This window comes from Ursus americanus, chromosome 2, assembly GCF_024610735.1.
Source record: "Ursus americanus isolate L20-20 chromosome 2, mUrsAme1.1.p, whole genome shotgun sequence".
Classification (NCBI taxonomy): Eukaryota; Metazoa; Chordata; class Mammalia; order Carnivora; family Ursidae; genus Ursus; species Ursus americanus.
The window spans coordinates 29,172,316-29,192,124 of record NC_142128.1 but is presented as its reverse complement, the minus strand read 5'-3'; the positions used below and the strand labels follow the sequence as shown (position 1 = coordinate 29,192,124).

Sequence of the window (19,809 nt, the reverse complement as noted above, 5' to 3'; positions counted from 1 at the left end):
CTCACTTTAACCTAAGACAGCTGATCAGAATCCTTGCCATTTATTGGTCTCTGGTTAATGTTTTAGAGAGCACGTGAGCCAGGGGGCGGGGAGAGGAGCAGACTCCCTGCTAAGCAGAGATTCCACCATGGGGCTTGATCCCAGGTCCTGGGATCCAGACCTGAGCCAAAATTAGACACTCAACTGCCGGAGCCACCAGGTGCCCCTATCTGGTATTTTTTATACGCCATTAAGCATCAAACTCCAGGCACCCTGAGATTTTTCTAATACCTTTACTCAGCCTTCCAGTTCCACTCTTGGTGAAGGAAGTCTTCCACAGATAAGAGCTGTGCAACCTGGTCCTAATGAAAAGAGCAGTAACATGAAGGCATCCACGAGTGAATAGATGTGCGGTCTGGCGAGCAGTCCACGCTCAGAGGAAGGGCCATAGACAGCATGAGTTCCCTCTTTTTGCTGCTTTTACTCTGGGGTCAAGCTAAGTGGTGACATTACTGGTAGCAAAACCATAGCCTTTATGCCCCAGGAAGTCAGAGAGCTGAGTTGAGAGCAGCCCAAAAGAGAAAGAACTAGAGGGGCGATCCCCAAACTCTGCCTGCCCACATCTCTAGCTGACCCCCAAGCCACATAGGCATTGCGTGGTCATAGCAGCCGAGCGAAAGATAAAAGGTGTGAGCTGTGATTGGAACTTCTGCCCAAAAAACCATTTTGTAAGGTCATTAATTGCCTGCTAAAACAAAAGAAACCACTCATCTGAGAAAAAGAACAGAATACAGAGGCTTCACAATTTGATATCCGTAACAGCCATTCATAACATGCAACGTGCAAGTAAGGAAGAAAATGCAGCCCTAACTCAAGGGCAGAAGGCAGCCCATCAACTATGACCAACTCCAGCTCGTCGAGATGTGAGACCTTGGATTTTAAAGCAACTATTATAACTAGCAATGACGTCAAGGAAAATATATTCCTAATGAATGAAAAATAGCAAATATAGAAATGATTTTTCATGAAATGGAAATAATAAAACTTATAGATGGTCTTCACAGGATGGAGAGGACAGTGAAAAAGGTAAAAACATAGTAGGTAAAAGGTAAAAAGTCAGTGAACTTGAAGACAGACTAGATTGGATAAATTTTATTGATCTGAATAACAGAGAAGTATTTTTTTTTTTATGGAGAACAGAACCTCAGAGGCCTGTTAATTAAAATCAAACCGTCTAAGATGGGTATGATAGGAGTCCGAGAAGAGAATGAGGCAGGTCAAACAGTCTAAGAAATAATGGTCACATTTTGCACAAATGTGACGAAAGTCACGTTTATAACTTTGAGATGCTCAGTGAGCACCAAGCAGAACAGAGGGCCAAACCCTATCACAGTCAGATCTCGAAAGCCAGAGTTCAGGAGCAGACCTGGACAGCATCAAGAGAGAAGCAATACAGTGCACACAGGGTAACAACAATTTGTCTTACGGTCTTTTCATCAGAAACTACTGGAGTCAGAAAACAGTGGAACGAGGTCTTTAAAATTCTTAGTGGGGAGGAAGAGACTGTCAAACCAGCATAATCAAGTAAAAATGTCCTTTAAGAATGAGAGTGAACTCAAGATAAAGGAAAAAATAAGAATTCATCACCAGAAAACCTACACTGTAAAAAATAAAACACCTATTAAAAGATGGAGGAAGTGGATCTTTATGTTTACAGGGGTTTTATATTTTATAGACAACAGTACGACATGAAATAACCTATGAGAAATTAAGGATGTTTATTGTATGCCTACAGTAACAACTAAAGTACAGCTTTTATAAAATAGATTTAGAATTCCAAAAATAAATCGAATATATGTGTGTGTGTTTTTTAAAGGACAAGAACCTTAGGAGGAACAACAACACGGCAAATCAAAGCAAAATGGTAAACCCAAACCTAATCATATCCCTCATTGCACAAGACACACTAGTGGAGTAAAGGATACAATTAAAATGCAGAAATTATCAGAATGGCTAAAAACAGACCCAAGTAACTGTATTTTAAGATGTCCGCAGTGTCCTCCCTGAGCGGGACTGAGTGCGTCACTTACAGAAGTGGCAGCGGTGATGATGCTGGACTTCTGGTACTAGATCATAAAAGGTTCGCCCCTCCTGCCTTGCTCTCTCCTGGACACTGCTCTGGAGAAGGGCAGCTGTCCTGCCACATGGACAGTCCTGCAGCACTCTGGGGAGGCCCCTGTGAAGGGAAACTGAGGCCTCCCATCAATAACCAGGACCAACTGGCCAGTCATGCAGTGAGCCGTCTCCACAAGGACCTTCTCCGGTGAAGCCTGAAGATGGCTGTAGCCTGGTCAGTATTTTGACTGCATCCCAATGTAAGACCCCAAGCCAGAACTACCCATCTAAACTGTTGCTAAATTCCCGAGCCACAGAAACTGGGAGATAATAACTCTTAAACGTTTTAAGCCACTAAATTTGTTAGAATAATGTGTAATACAATAGATAACTAACATATGCACCTACAAGAGGCATACTTTTTTTTCATTGATATAAGATTTCAAAGATTATATTTACTTATTTGAGAGAGAGCGAGAGCGATCACAGAGGGAGAGGGAGAAGCAGACTCACTGCTGAGCAGGGAGCCCAATGTGGGGCTCGACCCCAGGACTCTGAGATCATGACCTGAGCCCAAGGCTGACACTTAACCGACTGACCCACCCAGGCGTCCCTGAAGAGGCATACTTTAAATACAAAGACACAGTTGAAAGTAAATGACTAGAAAAAGATACACCATGCAAACAGCACACCTAAGAAGTCCGGAGTAGGCAAAAGATTAGAACAGCCATTTCACCAAAAACAGATACACAGATGGCAAACAAGCACATGGAAAAATGCTCAACATCATGAGTCATTAGAAAAATGCACATTGAAACCACAATGCAACACGGCTACACACCTGGGAGATGTCTAAATTAAAACCACTGACCCTACCAAGTGCCGACGGGAACGTGGAGCGACTGGGAATACCACACACTGCTGATGGAAATGGAAAAATGATGTGATCACTTTGCAAAACAGCCATTTCTTAAAAAGTTAAACCTCTAACTAGCCTGTGATTCCAGCATGCCCCTCCTTGATATCTAGCCAGTACAGAGACTTGTACCCAAATGTTCACAGCAACTTTATTTGTAACAGCCCAAAACAGGAAACAACCACAACAAACCTCCGTGGCTACAAAGTATTCCTAAGGCATCCTCTCCAGTATTATGCTACATGAAAGAAGCCTCCTCCACTACCAAAAACACATATGCTATATGGATTCATTGCTATAAAACTCCAGAAAATGTCAGCTGAAATCCTCTATAATCAGAAAAACCAGTCACTGGGTTGTCCGGGGATGAGGGAACTCTTACGAAAGGCCACTGAGGAAACTTGCAGGGCAATGGGTGTGTTTGCTTTCTTGATTTTGTTGACAGTATAATGGGTGTATACATATGTCACAACTGAGCAGACTGTGCACTCTATGTAAGTGTAGTTTATCTGAGGTTAGCCAACTCTCAGCAAAGCTGAAAAAACGTAGTATGATCACCTTTACACATAACCTTCTATTGTTACCTAAATGCGAATGAATAAGGTATTTTTAAAAGTATTAGCAGCCTCTTAAAATGCAGTGGCGAAAACGAAGGTAAATGTGCTGGTCAGCCCGTCTAGCTAGCGGCCCCATTCTTGCTCTGTGAGCTAATCCGCTGTGACGCACCAGGTAAATGGTTTCACGTCTGCGGTGACCTCCATGTCCTCCAAACTATCGAATGACAGAGTAGAACTAGACGTTCTGTACGGACGCTTAGCGCTCCCAATTGTATGATGCTTCCGCGCCCGTACGAAAGAAGGCTAATTTCTGTTCTCCTCTGTTGCAGATTTCCAACGCGCACAGTCAGCAGATGGACGACCTCTTTGATATCCTCATTAAGAGCGGAGGTAGGTCACAAGTCACATCACACCCCGGCCGAGTAACCTTTTATGCCAAGTTTATGAACATTCTCCTTTAGCGCTCACGGCCTACGTTGGAGTAGTGAGAAACGTTTTCTAATTCCAACAAAGTTTACTGTTTTCAATCTGTTCAATTAGGACATTAAAACAACTTATAAATAAAGGGAAAGTCACTGTTTCACAGCTTCAAACAATAACGTAATGTTAGATTTATCCATAGATCTATGCCTTCTGAAAACAACAGACCATCTCAAAACAGCCAAGTAGAGCCAAATTTAAACTCCATGTTGAAAGACTTCAAAACCTGGCCCACACACAGACGACTGTGACGAGACCCATGCGCTCCACTGCGCACACTGGTGCTGTAACAGCCAATTTCCCCGGCCCAGGCTCTAGCAACTTAGGGGAAATTTAAAGGCAATTTTAAAGCACTTTCTACATATAATTAATCTTAGACTTTATAGTGTATCATCTTAAGGGATAAGGGATATTCACACACACACACACACACACACACACACACACACACACAAAATCAAGGATATCTCTACCTCAGCAAATGTATCTTTCAAAATAAGTATAAAAATCAGAAGGGGGAATGAAACATGAGAGACTATGGACTATGAGAAACAAACTGAGGGCTTCAGAGGGGAGGGGGTGAGGGAATGGGATAGACCGGTGATGGGTAGTAAGGAGGGCACATATTGCATGGTGCACTGGGTGTTATACGCAACTAATGAATCATCGAACTTTACATCAAAAACCAGGGATGTACTGTATGGTGACTAACATAATAAAAAATTAATTAAAAAAATAAAAAAAATGCAATGAATAAGCAAAAAAATCAGTATTTTTAAATTGAAAATGCTATTTTGGAATAAAGTACTCTTAAGTTACCTTGATGAAAGGAGTTTTATTCAGATTTTTAGACATTGGTCAAAATCTCTCCGTTCATAGCAGGTACTATTTGGGTTTGAAGACACAAGGAAATCCTTGATGCTTAACTATAGGTCTACATGTGCAGATAGATTTTTTTTCTAAGAACTACATTGGCCTCGCAAAATAACTTATGATATATCTACGCTATGGAAATAAATAGACACACATTTCATAGCCTTTTTTTTTTTTTTTTGCCAAATCTGGTGAAAGTAAAGACTTTCTAAATGATTAAAGGGAGTAATTTTTACAGCCTAAATTTAGAAATTAAAATGTGACGTCATCAAATAACTCATTTTCTACAAGGAATTTTTTTTTAATGGCAAAGTATCCTGGGAATATATTATTTTATTGTGAATTAGTGGCAGTGATATTGAAAGCAGAGATGTAAAGAGTTGATTCTGAGGCTGGTTACCTAGCCCTGTGAGCTCTGAGAACAATTCTAGAGCTGACTACAGAAAACAACAAGCAAGCAGCTGTACGCAAGAACACGCAGGGAGAGGAATCAGTCCACGTGGTCGACACAGTTGACAGTTCACACATAGGAGTCAGAGCGTAAGTGCTTTCACTTCCTTCTGCACCCCAGTCACGGAGTTCCCACAGCTCTTAGCAAATCCATTTCTCCTCCCATATTCGCATAGAAATGGAACCAGTCAGGTACCCATAAGAAAGTAAAAAGAAACTTTCATTCAAATAGACCGATCTAAATGAGCTCTGGTAGCTAGAGGGTGCATTCTTGTTCTCCCTGAGCCGGCAAAGAAAAACACGTAATTAGTGCTTTTGAAGACATTTGCCAGATCTTCAAGATTTTAGGTAAACTCAGAAAATGACAAAAAAGTCAGAAAAATTAGGTAAAGAAGGTCAAAGGAGCCATGTGCTTTAATTCGGGAATAAAAGAAGACAGCATTGTATCTCTTTAGAACTTTATGCAGAACATATATGGCTGGGCACACAGTTCAAGTATAACGATAATAGGAAAAAGCATATAATTAGATCTTTCATGATATTCAGAATGGACTTCGTGTCTGCACACATGGGGGACACACATTTTCACTTTAAGGGTGGCGACCACCATGATGGCCTGTCCACAAGACCCTGCCTGAAGCCTGAAGTAACTGAGAACAAGGACCCAAAGATCAAATACTCAAATAAAACCACTGACTCCTACCTAGTAGCATATAACTGCTTGTAATGCTTACCACTCTTACTAAAAAGGACAGTAAGCGTATCAGGAGGTTATAAGCTTGAATGTTTATTTAACTAAAATGAGCCATTGTCCTCTAGGTTACCGAGAACCATACCTGACCGATAGCATTCTCTTCCCCCCACCCCTACGATGGACTGTGTCTGAGTCCTCGCTAGAGAGTGAAACAACTGTCCTGGTAATTGATAGAAACGTTTAAAGAGTAGTTAATCGTTACTTACTGATCACTTCGATTCTTTTGCACAGAGATTTCCCTCCCTATAAAAGAAGAGCCTTCGCCTATTTCCAAAATGAGACCAGTGACAGCCAGCATCACCACAATGCCGGTCAACACAGTGGTGTCCCGGCCACCACCCCAAGTCCAGATGGCACCACCCATCTCCTTAGAACCCATGAGCAGTTTATCCGCCAGCTTAGAGAACCAGCTAGAAGCTTTCCTGGATGGAACTTTACCTTCAGCCAACGAAATGGCTCCACTACAAAGCAGCACTGAAGACAGAGAGCCCTTCTCTCTGATTGAGGACCTCCAGAATGATCTGCTGAGTCACTCGAGTGTGCTGGATCACTCACACTCCCCCATGGAGACTTCTGAGGCCCAGTTTGCTGCCAGTACCCCCTGTCTGTCCCTGGACCTTTCGGACTCCAACTTGGACAACATGGAGTGGCTGGACATTACCATGCCCAACACGTCAGGACTCACTCCCCTCAGCACAACTGCTCCTAGCATGTTCTCCGCTGACTTCCTAGACCCGCAAGACCTGCCGTTGCCATGGGACTAACATCACAGATTTCTCTTCCGCGTTCATGACGTTTAAGAAGAGGAAGATCATTCTAAGAGGTCGGTTTTTAGAGACAGAGCCATAGTTGCGTTGTTGCAATGACAGTATGTTGTCACAGGAAGAACGGATAGGTGGTCACAGCCTGGAAACCGAGTGTGAAAACATTTCACTGAGCCCGGCAGTGAATTTCTACAATTTAACCTAGTACAGGGCCTTCTGAAAAATCACTGGTCGAAGAAGACTCACCCGTTTCTCCAGACTTCGGCAAAGAACGGATAGATACGGACCTACGGAAGAGTGGCGTGTGCAGGACAGCGACGCGAGGATTCTCTGGTCATCAACTGAACTACATTTACGCCTCTGTGGTCACCTTAAGACCCACATACAAGGCAGACCACGCCACTCCAGCGAGAGTGCTGGTGGCGGGAGGTGCGCGGTCCCTGCATGCGGTTTGTCCTCGAAGTGGCCAGAGCCCAGCCCCGGCGGCAGAGACGGCGGGGGACGCCCGTTCTGAGCCAGCTTCCAGCTGCAGACTTCCACTTCCATTTGGAAACCAACATCGTTTTTCTGTGTTTAGTCTGTGATTTGGGGAGTCTTACCGTAGCTTCCCAAATTTAAATTTCAGTGGAAGGTCTTTCACCGTCACCAGACAACGTCTCCAAAATACTGTCATAAACCACCCACCGTACGAAGTCCACGTATCTTGATAACACTGAAAATTCTGTTAGCAACCTTGGGGTTGATTAGATGGATTTTGATGTGTATATTAGACATTTGTATGTACACTCTGACATTGTGATATGTACAGCCTGCAGTGGGGTAAGGAATTGGGTATCCAGTGGTCCTACTTGTTTTAATGACTATTTCTAGAGTACTTGAGCCATGTGTATTTCCATATTTAAAGAAATGCTGATTTCAGGTAACCAGATCCATCTCAAAGAACCAAGGAAGGCTTTAGTGTAAAGTATCCTTCTGAGCTGTTGAGTTGCAAAGAGAGGGCAGAGGAGAAGTGTGCCGGGAGCCCCGAACGTTCCTGCAGGGGCTCCGGGTGAGAATCTGAGCGGGCTGGCCGCCAGGCCCCAGCTCTGGCCCCCTCTTCTCTGCCGTTTTCCCTGACGGTCATTTTACAGGCTTGTAACTGGATGTCATACCCGAGCTCTCAATAGGTTATCAAGCCGAAGAGGGAAAAACTGGAGGTTTTACTAGTCGTTTTATATAGAAAAGTTATCACACATTTGCTGAGTAGTTTCCTAAGAATTTTCTAAAATGCCAACTATCACAGGACTTACAAAATTATTTCAAGCTAGTCATTTAAGGTCATGACAAAATGTAAATAACTGAAGAAAAAAAAAAAAAACCCACCCTGAAATCTTCCCAAAAAGCATGAGGTGTTTGTTCAATAATATTATCCTGCTCTACTCCTCACTCCATGCACACCCAGGGGCAGGTCACTTTCTCTGGGTCCTTAGCTGGCAGTAGTCCCCCAGGGCCTTGTAGGAGCCGACCTGACCCATTATTTGGAAAGAATTTGGGCATCACTGCTGGGTTTGTGCTTTGCCTAAGAGCTGATCTTATTTCAAATCTTTATTTTGGTTTGTAGATTTTACTGCATCTAAGGAAAGTTTGTTTTTCTAGTATTCAGCTGCCCAGAACACTGGAGCCCTCTGCTAACTGGCATTTCCCAGCTTGAGAGACTTCTGAAGGGTTCAGGGCAGAAGCGGTTATGCTCAGTGTGGTCCGAGGGAGCAGTTTGTGTTTAGAAACTGGTAATCCAGCCCCTGGAATCCAGTCACCTGGTTCAGCAGAACACCAAGAGTATGTCATCCCGGGCGGGACGCGCGGCCCAGTCTGTCCCTTCCGGAAGGGCCTGTCTCTGGGGACAGGGCTGATGACTTGGGCAGGTACTTGTCTGGGGGTGGCCTTGGCTGTGGGTTTGTGGCGGGGGCGTCCCTGCTCCACACGTGGGCAGTGAGCACCGCCCTCACTCAGAATGAAATGGCTTAAGTGAGCACCAGATATCAGGGGGACTGTAGAAGGCAGGGGACCGGCTAGCACTGTTGACTCTCACGGACTTTGCTTCCCCCATCCTGAGTTGTGTACCCGGATGGTTTCCTAGCCCTCGGCTCTCCCCGTTGCTTTTTCAAAATAAGGTCTCAAACATGCCACAGGAAGGGTGCTCTCCAAAGATACACGCTTCCGTGCAGACAGTGCCACCCCACTAGCCGGCCTGCCTGCTTTGACTAGGAATTGCTGAAATACCCGCTTCGCACCTGCCTTCAAACCCGGGCTACGGGGCTTCCTCGAAAGGGAAGGCAAGGAGCCTCCCGACGCGAACTCCACCAGCCCCCCACTGGCACCATTCCGCCGGGCCCCCCGTCCTGGCTGGGGCAGCAGGCTGGGCACGTGTGGCATGAGGACCACCGTCCAGGGTCCCAGCTCCGTGTTCGAGGTCGAGGCAGGACACACACGTGTGCAGCAGGTGACGTGACCAAAGACGACGCTGTCATCAAGGCCCCTCTGACCAGACCCGCTGTACACAGGGTCAGCGACGGGAAAGGTGTGCACCACGGAGGACTACCTTTATCATCACGGCCACGAGAGCACAGGGCAGGATGGCTAGGACGCGTGCGTGTAGTGTAGACGTGCGAGTGTGTCCCATCTCTTGCAGAACATCATACCGCCAAGGAAACAAGCAGCTCCTAGCCATGCGCTCTCTCCCGTCCAGCCTGACCTCCCAGAATATTCCTGAAGCACCGCGGCATCAAGCTTGCCTCTCTAGGGTATGCAGGTACCGGCTCACGTCCTCGGGGGCGGGATGAATGGAGAGTCGTGCCAGAGCTCCTCCAGGCTGTGCGAGTCTAGGGCCTGGGGTCCCCGCGTACGTTTCGGCAGCGCGTGTCCAAGGAGCCCCTGCAGCGCATTGGGGGGGGGGGGCGGGGGGAGGGGGTGCCAGCGCTCTTCCTGGGTTGTGCGATCTACTGTACAGCATTTGCCACATACTTGTACCTAGACAGGTTCTCCTTCCGTGGGATTTCTTGCGCAGATACTCTGTGTTTTATAGGACTATTTTTATAATACTAGAGAGATCCTATTTAAGTTTCCTTTTTAAAAACTACCCGGTCTGTGATCCACGTAACTGACTGGTTTAGCAAGTGCGATTCCCGAAGGCAGGCTGTGCGGCCCCGCGGGCTGCTGCCAGCTGACAGCTGAGTCACGCCCGAAACTGTGCGGCCAGCGGCCCCGAGTGATGTGCCCGGAGCGCGTCACCCGTTTGGTCACCAGAGTGGACCCAGGCTTCGTCTGCCCTCACCCCCAGATCATTCCAGGCCCCTCGCTTTCTTTGGCGCCCGTTCAGAGTTCCCACGCTGAAACCGGAGGCGGCGGCTGGCCGAGCAGCTGTCCCCACGAGGGCTGGGACAGTCCCTCTCCCGTCTACAAACAGGCACGCCCGCACCCCGTCAGGCCCCTGCCGGGCGTCACTTTAGAGAGGGACGGCCCGTTGCTCCAGATTCACACGGAACCCTCCACGCTTTGTCCCCCCTCTCCGCACACACACATCCTGACGCCGGGCCACCAAGCAGCGTACCAAACCGTCCACTGCCCTGGAGGCCACAGGAGGAGCCCCGGTGAGCCAAGCGCGTCAACTGGCAGGTCAGCTCCGCAGAGGAGCACAGCTCACGGGGGCAGGTCTGGGTGCTCGCTGAGCGTCCGACCCGCACTTCGGCGCATCTAAGGGGCCGCCGTCACAACTGGAAAGAGCAGGACGCGGCCCTTCTTTGCCCCAGCTCCCACCCTGCCCCCGCGCGGGTCGGCGGGCCACCCTTTTTATTTGTGAAGTGACTGTGCCTGCAGGACCACAAAGAGGCCCACGTGTACTCCCCCCTGACCCTTCCTTGCAGTATCCGAGAAGTCCCTGCGTCACCGCAGGGCTTCCGACCCACCATCTCGGATTCGAGGCCTGGACGTCAGAAGCTGCACGTGTTTACGAAAGCGCGCTCCTCCCTCCGCTCTAACACATGGCTCTGTGACTCGGGACCGGTCACCCTTCCGTGACAACAGGACGGCAGTCTCAGGCCAAAGGTGCTGTCTGGAATCAACACAGATCCTTGCCCATCATCGACGCAGCCGGTCACGGTCAACAGAGCTTTGTGCCAACGACTAAGACAAAGCTTTAACCAAGTTCATAGAATCACCGAGACCCGTAACGATTACCTCTCGACGTTATGCTGTAAGGAAACTTGCTGACTGGGGAGGAGGAGGGAGCATTTAGGAAAGGGTTTAGTATCTACCAAAAGTACTTAACCTCAAGTAACCAATAGTAATGCAAACTTGCTTTAAAAGGAACCAAAGGCATTGCCAAGTTTTTGCCAAAAGGAGGCACTTTTTATTTAAAATTTGAGACTAACGAGATCTCAACAGTCAGTCCCAAAAAAGGTATTATCCATTTAAGGTTATAATTTTCACAAAGATGTAGATATTTCTCTTGTTTTCATGTAAAATAGTATAGATTTGTTTTGTTGGTTTAAGAATAATACATATTCAGTAGTAATAGAGTTTCTTCCTAAGTGCAGATTAGTTTCCTTTTTTCTTGCTTGCAATAGAAACACAGCGTGATAGGTGTTTCTCTTCTTATTTTCATGGTCACATTATGTCTCAGCATCTCACTTTATGAAAACAAGGAGAAAGATACCAACCTACAGAGCCCCGCTTACTAAAGCACTAGCTTAATAAAAAAAATTATGGCAATCGGGGGTCCATTCATGTATTGCCTTTATGTTGTTTTTTAAAAGAAAACCATGATGCCTTTGTATTTGCTGTTTGCACCCCTGAAATCAATTCCGTATCATGTCCGAATGCCATACATTTTGCACATGTACTGTACATAGTGAGGCATACTGTATTTTTATATGTGTGCACATGGATCATCAGATCTTTTGTACATAGTGGCAGTATTGTAGCCAATCGGGAAACGTTTGATATCTCAGCAATTTTGCATTTTTGTGTCTCAAATAAAAAACATTTTGATGTACTACAGTTCTTGCTATGTGGAGGGCGAACCATGCCCTAACGGGTCGGGTGGGCCACGGCCGAGCTGGGCGCGGGCACGGGTTTCGGAGGAGACCCCAGCTCACAGCAGCTGGCCACAGACTAAGCCAGTAGCCTCACCAAGGCGAACTCTGTAGCTCACACGTCAAGGGGGCCACCCTCTGCCAAGCCCAGGAACGCGGGATACAAAATAGAAGCAGGGACTGGCTGAACTTGAACATGACAGCATTGACACCAAGGTCATGGTCATTCTCCGACAAGTAGAAGGAAACACTGAAGGGAGGGCGTGATCAAGCCTGGAGGGCACGTCCTCCACTGGCCAGACATGCACACTGTGGGAGCGATAAAGCCCCAGCAAAATTCCCCAGAGACCCAGAGAATCCTTCAATGTAACCGTTTCAGAAAACTATTTCTATGAGGTGTTTTTATCAACCATACAAAAATGGTCTTTAGAATCGGGTATTCTTTTCGTAAAATGGCACTGAATTTTCAATCCAGAAGCCCATGGTTAACAAAGTTCTGAGGACAGCATTATATTTTCTACCTCGCTCCAGTGCAGTAAAACAGCCCCGAGTCAACCTGACTGGCAGCCATCCCTTTCCTATCGCTGTCTGACTGCAGCGGCCACACGGGAGAAAAGAGATCATGGGTTACCTACTTACAACAAAATGGTCATTATCGGTGACAGGAGGGACCAAGACAGCAGCCTCAACAGATCAGTAGGCACATGATGTTCCCAAGGGCCTAAAACATTCGTCACCTCACACGTTACCAGCCAGTGTCCCTGCCTGGGGGGGGAGAGAATGCTGTCAAAGGGAGCAGGCAGGGGGCCCCGGCCTCGGGAGAGAGGCCACGGGACAGAGCAGGGGTCTCTAGGGAAGGTGCACGGCCGACATGGCGTGAGCACATGGAAAGGACGTTCCAGGCAGAGGGAACAGGCGGGGCGAGACCAGAGTCAGGAGCGACTGGGGCTGAAGCCCTGCCGTGTGCCCGGGCACAGGCTAGATGCTGGGTGCGGCTGCAGGACACCCTCCGTGCAGAAAGTCTGAGAAACAAGGTCTGCACAGGTAGGGGATAGCCGGGCATTCAAGGAACCCGGGCCCAGAGGGGCCGCAGATTCTTCTGTCGATAATTCGGTTAACCTTTGGGTAACACAAAGCCTTGGAAAGCTTTTCAGATACTGGACACGGCCATCATTCAGCATCTTCATAAGTAGTCGCTCTAGAGTCCAAGTGAACAGCAAATCACTTGTAAACGCAGACACGCCCATGCGCTCCGAGATGCAGGGAAAGGAGGAGCCCGTCCACGCTGCAGACACCAGCACGGAGCCAAGGGAAGACTGACTTCATGACAGACACAAACCACGTGTCCCCGACAGTTTAATGTGGTCACACAGTCCTCTCGGAGGTTTCTCGTCCCCTCATGATGCTTCCCTCTCCCCTCCTTCCACAAATAGCTTAGCTTCTGATAGGTCTGACAGCGGTTCATTTGAACCTACTTTAACTTTCCACGAGAAACCACATCTTGCTACCCTGCCCGTCTTCTCTGTTAATGTTTACAGCAAGTTACTAACATTAAACCCGTACTGTCATTAGACAAAAAACAAAGATGCTCAACGTCTGCAAGTCCCTCTTGTTGCACAGAGGACCGCTGACAATGGTCTGGCAGGCAGTCACCCCAGCGGACTCACCCCTGGGCCACACGTACAGGAGACTCGAAACCATCTAAAATCCAAAGGATAGTACATGGAACTTTCTCCAGAATAGACCATATACTGGGTCACAAAACAGGTCTCAACCAATACGAAAAGACTGAGATTATTCCCTGCATATTCTTGGACCACAATGCTTTGAAACTGGAACTCAATCACAAGGAAAAATTTGGAAGAAACTCTAACACTTGGAAACTAAGAACCATCCTGCTCAAGAATGATTGGGTAACCCAGGGAATTAAGGAGATTAAACAATTTATGGAGACCAACAAGAATGAAAACACATCGGTCCAAAACCTACAGGACACTGCAAAGACAGTCCTAAGGGGAAAATACATAGCCATCCAAGCCTCACTCAAAAGAATAGAAAAATCTAAAATGCAGTTTTTATATTCTCACCTCAAGAAGCTGGAGCTGGAACAGAAGAACAGGCCTAACCAATGCACGAGAAGGCAGGTGATTGAGATTAGAGCAGAGATCAATGAATTAGAAACCAGGAACACAGTAGAGCAGATCAACAGAACTAGAAGCTGGTTCTTTGAAAGAATAAATAAGATCGATAAGCCACTGGCCAGACTTATTCAAAAGAATAGAGAAAGGACCCAAATTAATAAAATTATGAATGAAAGGGGAGAGGTCACAACCAACACCAAGGAAATAGGAAGGATCAATAGAAACTTTTATCAACAGCTTTATGGCAATAAATTAAACAACCTGGAAGAAATGGATGCCTTCCTGGAAACCTATAAACTACCAAGACTGAAACAGGAAGAAATTGATTTAAACAGACCGATAAATTATGAAGAGATTGAAGCAGTGATCCAAAACCTCCCCAAAAACAAGAGTCCAGGGCCAGACAGATTCCCCAGGGAATTCTGCCAAACATTCTAAGAAGAAATAATACCTGTTCTCCTGAAGCTGTTTCAAAAAACAGAAACAGGGGCGCCTGGGTGGCACAGCGGTTAAGCGTCTGCCTTCGGCTCAGGGCGTTATCCCAGCATTCTGGGATCGAGCCCCACATCAGGCTCTTCTGCTCGGAGCCTGCTTCTTCCTCTCCCACTCCCCCTGCTTGTGTTCCCTCTCTCGCTGGCTGTCTCTATCTCTGTCGAATAAATAAATAAAATCTTTAAAAAAAAACAAAACAAAAAACAAAAAACAGAAACAGAAGGAAAACTACCAAACTCATTCTATGAGGCCAGCATCACCTTGATCCCAAAACCAGGCAAAGACCCCATTAAAAAGGAGAATTACAGACCAATATCCCTGATGAACATGGATGCCAAAATTCTCAACAAGATCCTAGCTAATAGGATCCAACAGTACATTAAAAGGATTATCCATCATGACCAAGTGGGATTAATCCCAGGGATGCAAGGATGGTTCAACATTCACAAATTGATCAGTGTGATAGATCATATCAACAAGAAAAGAGTCAAGAACCATGTGATCCTCTCAATTGATGCAGAAAAGGCATTTGACAAAATACAGCATCCTTTCTTGGTTAAAACCCTCCAGAGTGTAAGGATAGAGGGTACATTCCTCAATTTCATAAAAACCATCTATGAAAAGCCTATGGCGAATATCATTCTCAACGGGGAAAAGCTGAAAGACTTTCCCTTAAGATCAGGAACACGACAAGGATGCCCACTCCGCCATTATTATTCAACATAGAAGTCCTTGCAACAACAATCAGACAACAAAAAGGGATAAAAGGTATCCAAATCGGCAAAGAAGAAGTCAAACTGTCTCTCTTCGCAGATGACATGATACTCTATATGGAAAACCCAAAATTACTAGAACTTATAGAGCAATTCAGAAATGTGGCAGGATACAAAATCAATGCTCAGAAATCAGTTGCATTTCTATACACGAACAATGAGACTGAAGAAAGAGAAATTAGGGAATCCATTCCATTTACAATAGCACCAAAAATCATACGTTATCTTGGAATTAACTTAACCAGAGACGTAAAGGATCTATATTCTAGAAACTACAAATCACTCTTGAAAGACACTGAAGACACAAAAGATGGAAAAATATTCCATGCTCATGGATTGGAAGAATTAACATAGTTAAAATGTCTATGCTACCCAGAGCAATCTACACTTTCAGTGCCATCCCAATCAAAATACCAATGACATTTTTCAAAGAACTGGAACAAACAGCCCTTAAATTTGTGTGGAACCAGAAAAGGCCCCATATTGCCAAGGAATTGTTGAAAAGGAAAAACAAAGCTGGGGGCATCACAATGCCGGATTTCGAGCTGTACTACAAAGCTGTGATCACAAAGACAGCATGGTACTGGCACAAAAACAGACACATAGACCAATGGAACAGAATAGAGAGCCCAGAAATGGACCCTCGGCTCTTTGGGCAACTAATCTTTGACAAAACAGGAAAAAACATCCAGTGGAAAAAAGTCTCTTCAATAAATGGTGCTGGGAAAATTGGACAGCTACATGCAAAAGACCACTCTCTCACACCATACACAAAGATAAACTCCAAATGGATAAAAGACCTCAATGTGAGACAGGAATCCATCAAAATCCTAGAGGAGAACATAGGCAGCAACCTCTTTGACATCGGCCACAGCAACTTTTTTCATGACACATCTCCAAAGGCAAGAGAAACAAAAGAAAAAATGAACTTGTGGGACTTCATCAAGATAAAAAGCTTCTTTTTAAAGTCAAAAAAACTAAGGAAACGGTCAAAAAAACTAAGGAAACAGTCAAAAAATCAAAGAGGCAGCCCACGGAATGGGAGAAGATATTTGCAAATGACACTACAGATAAAAGACTGGTATCCAAGATCTACAAAGAACTTCTCAAACTCAATACATGAGAAACAAATAAATCAAAAAATAGGCAGAAGATATGAACAGACACTCTTCCAATGAAGACATACAAATGGCTAACAGACACATGAAAAAATGTTCAACATCATTAGCCATCAGGGACATTCAAATCAAAACCACATTGAGATACCACCTTACACCAGTTAGAATGGCAAAAATTGACAAGGCAGGAAACAACAAATGTTGGAGAGGATGTGGAGAAAGGGGATCCCTCTTACACTGCTGGTGGGAATGCAAGTTGGTACAGCCACTCTGGAAAACAGTGTGGAGGTCCCTTAAAAAGTTAAACATTGAGCCACCCAGGGGCGCCTGGGTGGCACAGCAGTTAAGCATCTGCCTTCGGCTCAGGGCGTGATCCCGGCGTTATGGGATCGAGCCCCACATCAGGCTCTTCCGCTATGAGCCTGCTTCTTCCTTTCCCACTCCCCCTGCTTGTGTTCCCTCTCTCGCTGGCTATCTCTATCTCTGTCGAATAAATAAATAAAATCTTTAAAAAAAAAATTGAGCTACCCTATGATCCAGCCATTGCACTACTGGGTATTTACCCCAAAGACACAGACGTAGTGAAGAGAAGGGCCATATGCACCCCAATGTTCATAGCAGCATTATCCACAATAGCTAAGCTGTGGAAGGAGCCGAGATGCCCTTCAACAGACGAATGGATAAAGAAGATGTGGTCCATTTATACAACGGAATATTACTCAGTCATCAGAAAGAACAATTACCCAACATTTGCAGCAACACAGATGGGACTGGAGGAGATAATGCTAAGTGAAATAAGTCAAGCAGAGAAAGACAATTATATGGTTTCACTCATTGATGGAACGTAAGAAAGAACAGGGAGATTGGTAGGAGAAGGAAGGGAAGAATGGGGGGGTTAAACAGAAGGGGGAATGAACCATGAGAGACTATGGACTCTGGGAAACAAACTGAGGGCTTCAGAGGGGAGGGGTTTGGGGGAATGGGATAGACCGGTGATGGGTAGTAAGGAGGGCACGTATTGCATGGTGCACTGGGTGTTATACGCAAGTAATGAATCATGGAACCTTATATCAAAAACTAGTATATATGGTGACTAACGTATATATATATATATATATATATATATAAAAACCCAAAGGATACAAATGCTGGTGTGGTCCCATCCAATGCTGACATTGAACTGAGAGGGAGACGGGATGTATTCACGTTCATAGTTAAGAGCGTGAAGTGCTTGCCATTAGAGACTCCAAAGTCAGCCTTTGAGAGCTTCGCTGGGCTTCCTGTCCCCCGCTGGATGGACCTCAAGTCACACTCAGCAGAACGGCAAACAAAGCTGTCTGCCCACGAAGTTCCCTGGACCAAGAGTACAGTTACAGTGGTTTTGTTATGATGCTACTTTAAAGCCGTAGAAAAGGTCTGCAAAGCCGTTCAGAAAAATAGCTTTATGTTCTCTACTTAAATTACATATTTCAGACAACTTGGAAGGCTGATGAGGACACCACATTCACTAGAGATACAGAAGCCACAAATGGGGAGACCAGAAAAAAAAAAAAGTGCTACAACCAAAAGCTATTTACCCCTCTCCCCACACCCCTAGTACACAGCACCAGCGAGCTGGAAGACAGCTGGGGACGGAAACGTAGTCAATGCTGCTAGACCCCAGACCCTGCGCCAAACACTTCACAGGCACCACCTCATTGAACCGCAAGTCTATGAGCTAAGAACTCTTATTACCCCCATGTTATAGACTGAGGACAGAGAGGGGAATGACTTGTCTAAATTACAAAGGAAGCAGAGCCTGGATCTGAGGCCACGCTTCTAATACCCCAGAACCCAGACCATTTCTGCAGACTTGGTGCATACAAGGCTTCATCTCCGTTCCTATATGTTACAAATTCAACCAATCATGGCTGACTTAATTTACCTCAGTCATGAGGTTCACCCCCAACTGGGTGTCTCTCAAGTCTCAATGTCACACCTTTTTACAGAGTAGCTACTCCTAGGAATGGTGTGTGGCATTCCCAGTAGGGCTCTGACTAGGTTAGCCAGCCACAGCTGGGATTACAAGACCGGGATGTCATCAGTGAGCCCCACACACGTGAGTGACTCACAACCACACAGTGCCCATCAAGGCTGGGACTTCTGTAGCCCCTTGAGCACATCCGGAAGCCCAAGATTCACTGGACAGGGATGCTTGGGTGGCTCAGTGGGTAAAACCTCTGTCTTCGACTCAGGTCATGATCCCAGGGTCCTGGGATCGTGTCCCACATCGAGTTCCTTGCTCACTGGGGAGCCTGCTTCTCTCTCTGCCTCTGCCTGCCATTCCCCCTGTTTGTGCTGTGTCTCTCGCTCACTCTCTCCAATAATAAAATCTTTAATAAAAAAAAAACAGAACAATTTTACGACACGTAATAAAGTTGACGATACAAACTCTGTGACTCCACTATTTTGGTGTCCATCCTTGAGAAGCACCCTTGTCCCCAGAGCGTCACGTACCAGAATGAACGAGAACATATCCTTTACAGAGCAAACGAGGAAAACAACCTGTCAGTCTTTCAATCGGACAATTTTTAAACACAGCCAATTTACATAAATGCATTAAATCAAATGTGTCAATGTAAAAGAATCTCCAAACAAAAGGCTTCAGGGCAGAAAGGACAAGAAGAAGCAGAGGAAACTCAAGTCACATTTTAAAACAAGAATGCTGTGTGGATTTCTATATATAAAGATATAAAGTATTAAAAAACATGGCTGGTAAAGACATGTCAATTTCAATTTCTTTATTCTCCCCCATTCTCTTCTGTGAGTTGGAAATATTTCATATAAAAAAAAATATTTGTTTGAGGCACCTGGGTGGCTCAGGTCATGAGCTGGGGTCAAGCAGGGCTCCCTGCTCAGCGGGGAGCCTGCTTCTCCCTCTCCCTCTCCCTCTACACACCCTCCCCCCAACCACTGGCTCATGCTCTCTCCCTTTCAGTCTCTCTCAAATAAATAAATAAAATCTTTTCAAAAAAGATTTGTTTAACAATAAAAAGAGTTATAAGGGAAGAGTATAAACAACTGTATGCCAATTAACTTAGAACAAATTCCTAGAAAGACACAACTACCAAAAATAGACTCAACAAATTAGAAACACAAACAGACCTACAACAAGTAAAGAGAATGAATTAACTTTTAGTAACTACCAAAAACATGGCTTCAATGGTGAATTCTACCACAAGTTCAAAGAAGAATTAATACCAATTTTTCACAAACTCTTTGAAAAAAGAGAGCACTTCCCAACTCATTCTATTAGGTATGACCCTGACACCAACACCGATAAAGACAT

General features: G+C 45.5%; 1 protein-coding gene and 1 long non-coding RNA gene across 11 annotated transcripts in view; one reads left to right on the top strand and one right to left on the bottom strand.

The window, feature by feature from the left end:
• Positions 1-11,917, top strand: part of MRTFB (myocardin related transcription factor B) — a 263,944-nt gene extending 252,027 nt beyond the window's left edge. For 9 of the 10 annotated variants that reach the window (XM_045776055.2, XM_087870349.1, XM_087870338.1 and 6 more), the window contains 2 exons: positions 3,897-3,957; positions 6,356-11,917. In XM_045776055.2, coding sequence (XP_045632011.2) covers positions 3,897-3,957; positions 6,356-6,888 — 594 coding nt within the window. In that variant the 3' untranslated portion in view covers positions 6,889-11,917. The remainder of the gene's footprint in view (positions 1-3,896; positions 3,958-6,355) is intronic. The other variant, XR_015727978.1, reaches the window with a different exon arrangement.
• The window catches only part of LOC148110534 (uncharacterized), a 46,849-nt gene that overhangs the window by 10,490 nt on the left and 16,550 nt on the right, over positions 1-19,809 (bottom strand). The gene's annotated exons all lie outside the window — the stretch shown is intronic.